The sequence below is a fragment of the Cygnus atratus genome, chromosome 9 (assembly GCF_013377495.2).
Source record: "Cygnus atratus isolate AKBS03 ecotype Queensland, Australia chromosome 9, CAtr_DNAZoo_HiC_assembly, whole genome shotgun sequence".
Classification (NCBI taxonomy): Eukaryota; Metazoa; Chordata; class Aves; order Anseriformes; family Anatidae; genus Cygnus; species Cygnus atratus.
The window spans coordinates 20,025,199-20,038,756 of NC_066370.1; the positions used below are offsets into that span (position 1 = coordinate 20,025,199).

At 35.8% G+C, this 13,558-nt stretch overlaps 1 protein-coding gene across 1 annotated transcript in view; it reads right to left on the reverse strand.

Moving 5' to 3' along the window:
- Positions 1 to 5,868: 5,868 nt before the first annotated feature.
- Positions 5,869 to 13,558, reverse strand: part of NAALADL2 (N-acetylated alpha-linked acidic dipeptidase like 2) — a 416,355-nt gene continuing 408,665 nt past the window's right edge. Inside the window, exon 15 of the mRNA XM_050712534.1 lies at positions 5,869 to 7,737. Coding sequence (XP_050568491.1) covers positions 7,539 to 7,737 — 199 coding nt within the window. The 3' untranslated portion in view covers positions 5,869 to 7,538. The remainder of the gene's footprint in view (positions 7,738 to 13,558) is intronic.

Sequence of the window (13,558 nt, forward strand, 5' to 3'; positions counted from 1 at the left end):
GCATCTAAAAAGAGGATGATTCAAATTTTACCTGTAAGTAAATTATTGGATCCCAGTTTCTGAGGTTCTGTCTAGCTATATTTTTCTTGCTTTTCTCCTTCTTCCCAATTTTTATTATACTTTAATGTCCTGGGATCTACGTTACTGAATCAGCAGCTTGAGAGGCATATGTTAGAGCTTACTGGCAGAACCAACTAAAAAAAAGAAAGCTAAAACAACAAAAAAAGCAAATGAATATAATTTCAAATCATTCAGTGCAATGTACATCATACACATCTTCATATTCCAGTTTGATTTCTAGCAAAAATATAACAATGGAAAAACAATGTCTAATTCACAACCACTTTCACAAATTGGCTATTATTGAATTCCAGTCCACGGTGCCTTCTGTCAAACAATGTCATAGACCACAAAAATCATATTCGTAGCACAGATAAGTAAAGTGTATTTCTTAATCAAAGTACGTAGAATCTCCTTACATTAATAGTCAATGTTACCTTTTCATTACAGTATGTTATAAAAGTACAGTTCATACAACGTAAACTGATTTTGCAAATATGCTGTTGTATTCAGACTCAACATTCTATAATGCATTATAAAAATCAACCGTTCATTGCACATTTCCACACAACATGATATTTATTGGTTTCCAGGAATCACTGCATCAAGTTTATATTACTGCATGGTTGAAAAAACTAGTTGCTTAATATTCAGAATTGACTAGCTATCAGTTGTGGTACCTTGATTTTACTACACAAAAACTTTGATGTAGACGGAATGAAGGAGTCATCATGCAGGCGCCTCACATTCTGTGTCAAAGCTTCACAAAGATAACACAACTTGACAGCTGCTCCCTTGCATACAAAAGGCAGAAATACTTGCATATTCCATCTGATTAGTTAAAATCTGTAAGGTGTTACGTGACATAAAAATAATAGTTCACACTGAGACTAACATGATCACTGATAACAGCATTTGAGCTTTAATCCTCAAAGGTACAGCAATGCTGACACACAACACATTACCATGCAGCTAGGTATGAACACAATGCTAAAATCTGGCCTTAGGCAGAAGAACATAATTTTCCAGACCTGTACTAAAACCCCAAGAGTATCTGTTCCAAATATCTTCACTCATGCTTTTTTTGGCAAATGGTTAAAACACTTGACTGTGAAGCGTTCCCTGAATTCATTATACTTTCTCTGGATATGGAATTATATTCATTTTCCATTTGTCTCAGAATACCAAATCATAATATGTGATAAGAGTATGTTGCATACTGACTTGCATAAACTGCAAATGGAAAACAAAGAGAATTTGTATTTATCTTATCTGCTCTAAGTATGAAATATTAAGCATCTCCTTATTTCTCCTCTAGTGGATTCATAGACTACAAGATGTTTCAGCTGTTGAGAACAGAAAATGAGACTACATGAAAAAAACAACAGTGTTCTAGTATACTTCTTCAGAACCTTCAGTACAGACTGAAAACACCCAAAGTCTGGGAAGTACTTGCAAAATATTTAACTTTTTAAGGACATGGCTTCTGTAGCAAACTAATGCCTCAGTCAGACTTATCTGTCCCACCTGGGTGTCATTCAGACCAGTATCAGGCCTGCACTACCTAACAGCTGACTGGAGCTACAAGGGACACTAATTAAAAACTGTGGAAGCACACTGACAGCTCAGACTACACCCTAACATTCCACCTGTAGAAAGATTTTGTTGCAGGTGCTAAGAGAACTCAATGTCACATTGCTGTATTACCAGTTTGCTGCAACTAGAACAGTTTCAAATGCGGGAAAATTAGCAGGTCTTTGCAATACTATCATAAAAACATATTTGTTCTCTCTAGTGCCTGAAAGCATCGCATTGCATACCTATACCACTGCATGGCAACGGCAAGCACCCAAGCATATTATATCATATATATTAACAGCTCAGTATATGACCTCCTTTCAAGGACCATGCTTTGAAATACAACTTCTAATTCTACCAAAAAATCCAAGAATGATCAGACAGGAAGACCTCACATTGTCTTAGCACATGGTAAGCTTTCCATAAACATTAAAGATATCAGGAATTTAAAAGGAGTAAAGAGCAAGACTTCATTTTCAAAGGCTTGTTAGAAAACAAATCAGAGAAAAGTAATTTAAACGGAACCATAATCTTTTTTAACCCAATGGATTAGGCAGACAAGTATAGACTGCATTTATGTAGCAAATGTTGTTCTTCACCTACATTCTGATTGCATTTCTTAAATTAAGCCCTTGTATCAGTTCCAATTTGTGAAGCTCATAAGAGAATGTGTACATTAATCCATACCAACATTTATAACAACTCTTCAGTTAATACTGAATTATAATACATCACTTGTACATGCACATACTGCCTGTGTACACTTAGCATTGACAAAGAGATTCCTGCCCATTTTTTGAAAAAATGTACTCTTGATTGTAATAATATATATTAGGAGATTAAAGAGAATAGGCTAAACATAAATAAACAATATTCTGATATAAAATCTTTTGGGAAATTCCACAAACAGTAGCCAAATTCTGCTGACCTTACTCATGTAGTATAGCACCCTGATAAGCAGTCATGGTAAAATCAATCCTGCTGAAAGAAACAGACCAAGTCAGTATGATTGAGGGGGAACAATCTTTCAGTAAACCTAAGTCTGCATGCGTACATATTCTCCAGTTATGTTGAGTGTGTAAGAGCAATACTACATACAACCAGGGGCAATGGGATTAAAATTAGGGAAAAATAATGTTAGGTTTGATTGCACCATAGTTTTAGAAAACGTACAGTCCGATTCAGATACTCTTAAATCATATGCCACCTGTCTACTTCCTAAATGAGTCTTCATTATTCTTAGGCACTTCCTTGGTTCAAGTGTTCACATTCAAGTACATTTTTGTGCATATGGCTTGAGTCCTTGCCATCCTTAATCACTTAAAACACTGCGATAGGGTAGCCAAGTTTTGCTTCTGCTCTAACCATTTTTTCTTTTACATATATTTATACATATACCTTTTGTATGTAGCCACTATGTAGCCAGTTTTTTACTGTAAATATAACCTTTAATAGACAGTAACTAATTGTTTATTCTATATTTCTGAGACCTTTGCTTGCTATATTGGATTCTCTATCCCAAGTTTTGTAGACTCAGCTCCAACAGAATCATAGAATCATTAAGGTTGGAAAAGACCTTCAAGATCATCTGGTCCAACCATCACCCTACTTCCAATGTCACCCTGTATCCATGTCCCTAGAAGACACCTTGCTATGTTTTGAACATTTGCAGTGCTGTATAAGACTAACTGTTCTCAAAATTCAGGTCCCAGACATCTTACAATGAGATTTGTTTCCTATCACTCACCTTTCTCAGACTTAATAAAATGCAAGAGAGTGCTAAAGGGAATGAACATCTTCCACCCTAGGCTATGGATAGCGTCTACAATGTGTCAAAGGTACCCATTTCTGGGTAACACAGATAACAGTTCACCACAGAAAGCTTTTGAGGAACATCTTAACTGTTCTCTTGAAAATGCATATGCATATAACTATGCTTATAGTATTTATTAGTTTTAAAGCCAGAAATACAATTACCATAGCATATAGCTGCCCATAAGCTGATTTTTCCTTCCTGCATTTTCTAACTCATCTTGCGTTCTCAGTGTGTCTTGTAATGTATCCCAAAAACCTGTGATTGGGAACCAGGCACTGTAACAAACTCATAAGATAAAGGCATTAGCCTCTACAACTTAAAAATAAACCTCTTAGTGAGAAGTACAAATTTCCATATACAAACTTTCCAACATATTAACTGTGGATTTCTGGAGACTTTGGCCAAGAGTTTTCACTGAATGAAATGACGGTTATCCTTTGAATGTATGTAATTAAACCTATTAATAATTTAACAACTAAAAATATAGGGAGCGATTTGGAGAAACTATATCTATGGAAGAAGATTTTACTTTTTATTTTTTATTTATTTTTTTAACTATGAGTGTGACCAAGCACTGGAAGCCACTCTCCAGAGATGCTGTGGAATCTCCATCCTTGAAGATATTTAAAAGTCATCTGGACATATCCCCTTCCGGGAATACAGCTCCAGGTGATCCTGCTTGAGCAAGGACTAGATTGGCCTCCAGAAGTACCTTCTGTGATACCTGAGAAATTTTGCCTTTCCCTTCCTACTGCTTCAGGAACTTAGGTCAGCTGTGGTGCCTTCTTTCACACATCTAGACTGAAATGCTTTTTAAAAGGTAAGTGAAGCAGTGCAAAATGAATGCTAATTTTTTCATGTAGTTATTATTTACATCAGTGTTTGTGCAGATGTATCATCTCACTGCAGGTAAATTAATATTTCTGCAGCGTTTTGAAGATATAAGGCATTTGCATATTTGTGTGTTTGCATATTTGCACGTATACTGTATATCAAAAGAGCCTTGTTTTTCTTGGATGATAAAAACAATTCACTGCCTTTTTTAAGGTTAGTACTCAAAATCCAGCTCCCATGTACTTATTATTCATCTGAGTTGATTATACTTTAGCTTCTTTATGTACTCTCTAAAATACGCACTAATAAAATCTTATTAGCTTTTTATTATCAACCATCTCAACATACAAATATTGCAAGCTGCAAGGATTTTCTGGTCACTGAGAGTATGACTCTAGATTACTTAGTAATCAATGCATTTGTTATACTGTCTCTGGCAGTTGATGCTTCTGTAAAGGTAACAGATTTTTACTATCATTCAGGCAATCTGCAAACATACTGCAGCCTTTAAGGGTGTTCTATTCATTTCAAAACAATACAGGAATGAATTCAGTCTGGGTAAGCTACTATGATTTACTAATACCTTCCCTTAGCTGATGTTCCACAGCTAGAAAATTCTGTTAGAAATACTCCAGGTATTTAGGATCTTAACTTGATATAAATTCTTTGAAGTCAATGGGTAGATTTAAAAATCAATGGAAGGATATGGCTCAAAAGTGCCTTTTCCAAAGCTGTAATGGTGCAAATATTATCACTGAGCACCCGCTTATATACATAGGATTTGAACATTTGAAATAAAAACCTAGAGATCTACAAGTGTGAGATGGCATTGAAATCAATGCATTTTTGTCCCTAAAGAGCTCATTTGGTTCATCTCTACAACAATAATATATGATTGTCTCTAGAATTTACAGGTAGCAATACAGTAGCAATACCTTTTGTGGTGGAGTACTTTGAAGTCTGCTGTTTCTAAAGGTGTTATAGAAGGACATTATTGAGAAAACAAGATAAATATTTTAGTGAGGAATTACATGGTTGAGAAATCATACATGAGAGATACTCTTCCCAACTGATTTCCCTGATTTTGCATGAGTATACTTTGGGCTACATTAGGGGAAGGTTTGCTGGACAGGAAATAGTTATTAAATTCAACTGGCAGAATTAAAGGAAGTGTTCATCTCTGGTTTTGGTCTCTTAATGGCACCTGAGCCTATATCATTGAAAACCATAGACATTGACTCCACTGTGAGTCAGCACTCTAAAGAAAATGCTACTAAACTTACTGTTAGAAGTCATCGCTATTAGAAAAGACAATTCACATGTAGTGTGCATATTACATTCCTAAATATTATCACAAAAGAAACATACAACTCAAATGTGACTATTCCAAACATTTAAGTATTACTATAATAAAATTATGGAAAAAAAGGGGATAGACAAGCATTGGATTATCATAAAAAATGTTACTCTTCAGAAGTCAAACCCTCTTTGCAGTAAACAGACTTGGTACCAGCATTAGCAAGAGAATAATCATACGCTCTTTCTTAACAGATGCCAGGTAAACTGAGGAGATAATCATGTCTAAGTTCATGCAGTCACAGTCACTGTTACTGAACATATTCTCACTTCGGTTGTGGCTGTACAATTGCATAGCCCCACCTCTGTCAGAACAGGGATGCTTTTGCCCAAATTATGATAAAAACTTGCAAAGAAATGTAGCAACAGCATAGCTGTAAGTACCCTGTCCTAGGCCACTGCTAATAGAGGCCCATTTGCCAATGTCTTTGAGAAAACAGAAACACAGATCCAAAAACAACTCTCATTTCTTGCTATGTGAACATATACTTTGTAATTTTCCTGAAGGCATTTCTTTACATTCATACAGATACCTGAAATGTTTCTGCAATGTTTCCATGGCAAATTTGGTAACAACACATTTATTGTTTCCATCAAATAAATTATATTTTAATTCTAAGAATTTATATAAAATTATTTTTTAATCTCTAATCCCAGAATCATCTGGGATTGTAAAACTCTAAACCCAATTGGGTTTAACAATTTTAAGTGTTCATATTATTAAGACGCAATTCTCAAGTGTGTATATGATCCCCTTAGAGGTTTAGGACACTGAACCTCCTGGTCCTTTCATTCAGAGATTACTTCAAGTCAATGCTGTAATGGTGTGATTACAGCCTCTGGACAGGGCTTCCACCAATGCAAACTAGCCCTGCAGTATGCTTCATCGATTTGTCTTCAGAGGTGAATTGCTGGTTCCGTGGTAGGGAACAAACTGGGCACTACAGTTGGAATGATCCACCCTGAAATAGTGAGTGGTGTGGCCAAGTGGTGGAATCTCAAAAATGTTTCCAGAACTCTGAGTTCTTATTTTCACTTACTGCTCCCTGGAAATTTAGGGAAACCTTGAAGTGGCTTCTTTCGGTAAGACATAAGATTACAAGGCCTGTAGCCTAATTAGACTAGGCAGTTCCTTTTACTTAACATAAAAATTCAAAGTTTTTTGCACTTTTAACTACTGATGCAAACTTTTCAAATCACTTGTAATCATCTCATAAATTCTCTCTCCAAGAATTAGAAGAGAAAATAATTTTGTTTCAGACAGAAATGTGATAATCAAAGTTTATCTGTATTCTCAGAATTGAGGTATTTATTGTTCCACAGGAATAAAGATGTTAGATTGCACTGATAAGGGTGTTTTGAATATTTCCAGATTAACTTTAGCACTGCATACCCCAGAAAATGCCACATCCTTCAATTACTTATTCTGAAAGGAGTAAGGAAGATGAGTTTGCTGAGGAAGTTAAGGAACACAAGAGTATATTTAAGTCACATTTTTCTGACAGAGTAGGCATGGAAAGCTCACCTGGATATACATCTGGGGTGTCTCAGAACCAGGTCTTCAGTGTATTGCAGGATGTGCTTGGTACTTCACAAGACTGAGCTCTTCGTCATAAAAATATATTTTACATATAAAAATACAGCAGATGTCCTTCCAAAAATCATTAAGTGTTAGTCCCTCCCATCGTTTTATACATTCAGAAACAGACATTTGAGATATACTGTGAACAGTGCAAAAGACTGTTTTATATTTATAAAAACACACATTGCAGTACATTTTAGCGCCAACTGAAAGAAAAGTTGAGAAAGGTTTCATCCTCAGAGAAATTCTGGTCCGAGTCGAACTTTTGTTTAGCGAGTTGTAAACAAACGTCTTAGAATGCAGAGAATTCTCTCATTTCTTTCCAGCTAAGGTAGTCTCAAACACATCAAGTCCTGCTTTGAAGTAAACCTGAGCTGAACTGATGCTGTTCAGCACCTCTGACAAGGCTGCTTGAATGGTCTCATTTGACTGACGTAGTTTGTAGTGCTCCAGTGCCTCTAGCAGTACTGAAAACTGGTTTGTCCTTTCATCTAGTCTGTAAAGAATATTTCTAAAAGAGAACAATGGAGAATGGTAAACTTTTTACTCAAAACAATCTTCAGAAATCATCAAGAATCCTTGCAAGTATCAGACACATTTTATAGATGATACATATTATGCACAGTAAAGCTGGCCCATGGCAGACTGAAAGACAACTGCATATTTGTTACGGCTTTGTAAACTGGATCTTTGCATTGATCTATGTGTAAATACATTGAAACATTCACAAAAGTCCATCAAACAAATTTCAAATTCCTTTTTGTTCTTTGAAAATTTCATCAAAATCATGAGCTTAGGCCCATCACACCCATTGTGAAGTTTTTCGTGTCTCAGCTGGACTCTGTGTATTCCTCTCTAAAAAAAAGTTTAGTTATTATTGTGGACTGTAGGCATGGATTTTTTCCCCCCATCTGCTCCTGTTATTTATTTCACACTTCAGAGGTGAAATTCTAGCTGCATTGAAGTCAATGGTAAAACTCTCACTGCCTTCAGCAGCACCTTTATTTCATCAATAATCCTTTGTGGCATCAGAACAAGAGTAACCCATCTTTAATGTCATGTACTTGAGGAAGGAAATAAATGGAATGCACAGCTAAAGCCTTATGAAATAAAATCAGTGTTTTTCCATAATAATACCTGCAAGACTTTTTTAATGGCATATATCAAAATCCATGCAAAGGCAATGTCCGATTCCTTGGAAATGTTATCTGTATGAGGTGCTGAAGGCTCATGATTCAAAGCTAGCTATTGATTTCATTGAGACCTTTTGAAGCAGGCTGTAAATATTATCTAAAAGCAGGTGTAATCATTATCCTAATTAGAAGAGCATGTAAATATCACAAATCTCCACCCAGGGGCTCCTTTGATTATAAACAGAAGTGAGTGAAACTTGAAGCAGGAACACTACAAGTGATCTTGTGCAACACCTTATCCTTAAACACAATGCAGGAGTTCAGGGCAGCGGGGAAGTTGTTTCATGGAATGAAACCAACAAGTAAGCAGAACAACTTAGACAATCCATTAGTAACATAACTGCTTGACAGGACAGGCCCAGTGGCAACTCCAATTAGTAATAAAACTGCCAAGTACCTACAAGACAGATGAGCACAAAAGTGTATCTTATTACTACAACAGTCATCTAATTGCTAGTCTATCAGGGGGAATGGTGATGAAGAAGCAGAATAAATAACACCACAGAACATCTACAATCTTCTGCCATGATTTTCAGTTTGAAGAGGTGTTTTGTGTTTTACAAAGATATGAAGTAATTCCTACCCTCATAACACAATTTTTCAGTCTTTAATTTTTTATCTTTCTGTATTGGATATATATCTAAGACTAGCAACAAAATATTAACACCATGCAATATGAATTGTAAGCTTTTTATCCCCTGATATTGATGCACCTATCCATTTCAAGTGTTCTGCAATGCAATACACAATCCTTCTAAATACAAGGGGGAAACTGTTTCCAACATTGCAGTAGAAGGATAGCTTACATAGTTTAAGTAGTGGGTCATCACTGACCTAGATCATTTAGCATGAAACAGGTTAGGAACACTTACAGGAACAGCACAGCATAGACAGAAGCCTCCATCAAGAGGGCGGTAACAAGCAGATGTGGCAAAAACTTCTTCAGCTTGCACTGGAACAGCCAGAGGAGGACATCTGCTGGCTTCCTCATTTCTGAGCTGATACTACTTGTCCTTGAGAATATGATGCAGCTTACACTCCAAGGTGACTAAAGTTATATTATGGATTGTCCCTAAAGCTTCTTTGTGATATAGTAAATGAAAACTGTGTATGTTGAGAACCAGAAAAAAATCTTGGTTGGTTGGTTTTTAAGGATAGGCTGTGCTGTGGGAAATACTGTAGCTTTCAAAGCAGGGATTGATTTTGCTCCCTCTGAAATCAATTCAGGGACTCCTGCTGAGATCAGTATGAGGAGAATCAGGCTTCTGAAGAACTCTCCTCTACTGTACCCACAGTTCACAGAGAGACAGAAGCCTGTTCACAACCCCTCGAAGCCCTTGAACAGCAGGGGCAATACTAGAGATAATCACATTACTTTTCTACTCTCAGGAGGTATGCGACAGTCCTATCTGGTAGCTGGTGTCTGGGAGAGTTTGAGCAAGGGTTCTGCTCCAAATGCCTACAACACTGACAATATGATCTATATTAGGATTCCTCTGTTTCTTAATAAGAATGTAATAGGCCAATAATCCACCAGCTGAAAAACACTGACTTAGACTGCTAGGAATCACTCTAAAGAGATGATCTGAAGATGGGAACATTTAGGGACTCCTGAGAAAATAAGCAAGGTGAATAGAAACTGATCTTTTCCTATCCCATCTTCAAAAGTGCTGTAAATAAGGCACATAGGGAAAAAAAAAAAAAAGAAAAAAAAAGAGGTCTACCTTAAGAGTAAAGGATGTTAGAAGAGTTTAATTCTACAGCTGTGATTCCAATGGCAGGTACTGTAAAAGACAAATATTCCCTGCTCACCCCACCTGACTACAGTACACATCGGTGTCTAATGAGAAAAATTGAGCAGTTTGATGTATGAAAGAGATGAGCAGTCAGCTATCATAATTTAACAGAATGTCTTAACTTTTGCAATAGTAATACGATTTAGGCATAGCTGATTGCATTCTATGACAGGACCTATTTTTTATTTTTATGTATGCAAATACTTTAAAATAATAACAACATTATACAGTACCCGTTTTTTGCAGATTTTCTGCTAGGGATTCTCACTAGGATCTTTTATTTTCAAATTACCTATCTTTGCTTGGCAAACCATAACACCCTTTTTGCTGCATAAAATTTTTATGCATGTTCATGAGAATCAATTTATACAATTTTACTTATTTCAGTGCAAGCTTCATCAAATAAATAAATAAATTAAAAAGAAAAAAAAAAAGGCATGGAAGTAATAAACTGGACTAGCCTTTTACAAGTCAAAAAAAGTGTTTTCATTAAAAATTACATGTGGACCAAAAAATAAAAACCAGTCATTGCTTTGGCACAGGATATTGCCATGTGACCATGATGTGCATAATGATCCTAAGACTCTTTAATTTATACCGTGAAATTCAATGACTTAAACAATTCCTTAATACAAATTGGTTTGTAGTCTACACCTCTAAAACAATGATTCCAGCTTCTGACCTAATTGCTTAAGTATCTATCTTCATCTTTAACTATTTTGATCCTACAAATATAATTCACGCAGTCAGCTTGACCCATACAAAATGAGAAAACAGAGATGTGTAGTACATTACTGATGACACTAATGAAATTACAACACAAATCACTCATCTTAATGGGCTTGTTTCAATGACACATCACAGTGACCTGGAAAGTATAACACTGAACTAGAAAACCTAACAAATAACTTCAGGCACTACTGCTGAAAGAGGTAAAATGTCTCCATACTAAAGAATGAGCCTCAATAAACTAAAGCAAAGAAACTTATGAAATAGATTCTAATAGGACCTCATTTATAACTTTTATGAGCCCTTTGCCTGCCTAGGAACATAAACATTAATTATTTATCAAAATAATGCCATTACAGTTAAATGCTGTTTTATATTATCAGAAATAAGGATGGAATGCTACCCTCACTAAACCAAAATGCATTTGAAAAATTCTTGAATGATCAAACTAAATAATACAGTGACTAACACAACTCAAAATATTTTAAAGATTACATTAGAACAACAGACCAGTACAGATAAAACTAGTTTACTACATTATTCTTGCCATGAAAAAGGATGTTTTAGCTTACAATAAAAGTTTACATGTAGGTGATGTACAACACATAAGCAGAATTATTCAGCTACTTGCACATAGCCTCCTATCTAAGAGTTACAGTATGAAATTTTGGAAAGAAAAGTAATTATTAAATCATTAGGACATAGCAGCCAGTATATGGTCCCATAAGAAATGAGTTCAGGTTGTCTCAATGGAATCACATTAAAATCATTTACAGATAAATGCTATGGGCACCCTCTGCCTATTCCATTTATAACACCATATGCTGTGACTACAGCTGCTTCAGCATCCTCATGCACTGAATTTTATAAATCCCTGAATTATTTTTTCTCATATTATCCAGGAAATAAAAAAAAAAAAAAAGCACCGAAACAGGGATTTTCAGCATTTCTATTTCTCATGATAATATTCAGTTTTGAATGTACTTTTCTAAGATCTAGGAGTTTGTTTTCACTCATGCTTGTAAAACACAAAGTATTATTAACCAGATAAATAAATAAATGCATTCTAATAATACTATTTACATGTTGGGACCTCCAGTTCCACAGAGTGTTTATTTATTGCAGGACATAAAATATTACAAACTCTCCTTCCCTGAAAACTGCATGAGCCGATTTATTCTATCTTATTTACACCAGTTTGTACCTCAGAAAATTTTATGGTGAAGGTACAAGAAAGCTTCTCTTCTTCCCCTAGGTCCCTGATCCTTTTGATCTTCAAGAGTGTTTCTCCTTTCTTCTCTTTTTATTTTTTAAACTTTATTGACGTGCACATATACTTGGTTTACCTATTTTATTTCACAGCATTGTTATGGCAGAAGTGGATTATTATAAGATTATAGCGGCTAGCCATGTAAGACTCTCTTTCATCAGGACAAAATATATGCTGTGGTGAACTGTCATTACATGTCATTATGGATGATCCAGAGGAAAAGCTTTTTTCTGCACTGCTCATTTCTTGCTGGATCAAATGGTGGAAGTTGCTGGCTCTGGGGCCACATGACAAACAGCATGCATGTGGCCAGGGAAGACGGGATATGGCAATCAACCTTTTAGGGCAACTTAGCTGTAAATGCCAGTCTATTCCTTCAGTCCCCACAAACTCAGCCTGTCATATTTAAGGATCCCTTATTTGTAATGCATTGTTCCTAACTTTTGCTTCCTACACAGCCTATTCTTTTTTAAGGGCCATCAGTTACCTTTGTTTAGCACTCTCATTTATAAGACTGAAAAAAATGTTTTACCAGTATGTACTACAGAAAGAGATATATTGAAACCATGTAATCACAATGTTGAATACCTGCCAGATGGATATGTAACAGCAGCTGATAAACTACAGATAATCCAAGCATCAAACCTAACTCAAGACTAATCAAAGGGAAGGCGTTTCAGAGGCATCACTGCGTAACAGTAGCAAACTAGATACACTCCATCCCTGCCAGACAGAAATTTACCTTGTATAAGAGACCAGAATTGAGACACCTTTAGTTATGCTGGTTATGGCAAAGGGGGTTCTGGTCAGTTTGTATTTAATAAAAACCTGTTGGGACATGCGATGACAAGGAGATAATTATTCAAAATCTGAATCTATTTCCAAGAGGCCAATTTAGAACAGGCCGTGTTAAAAAAATAAATCCTGATTTTGGCAGCTCTTTGAAGTGTCTTGAGGCTTGGTTTGGCTAGATTGCTTGCCAAATAGGCAAAGGAAAAAGGGAAGCCAAACTGTAATGATAGCTGGTTACAAGATACATTATCTTTTATTTCCCTACAGTTATCTTTGATTACAGTACTTTTTTAAAGGTAATAAATGCATTGTCATAAAACATTCATCTCTTACAGAGTTATTGCTAAAGCTTAACCCAACCTAGATTAAGTTTCAGCCTGGTGCACCCTGCTAAACCCCCACCCTAGCTGTAACCTTACCTACAGACTACAGACCTTCCCACCTTTACAGATTAATCTGGTAGATCCAATTTGCATGTATTAGCATTCAGAATCCTAAAGAAAAAGATCTATTAAAAAATCAAGCTGTGTAAAGGTTGCTTTAGGAATTTTT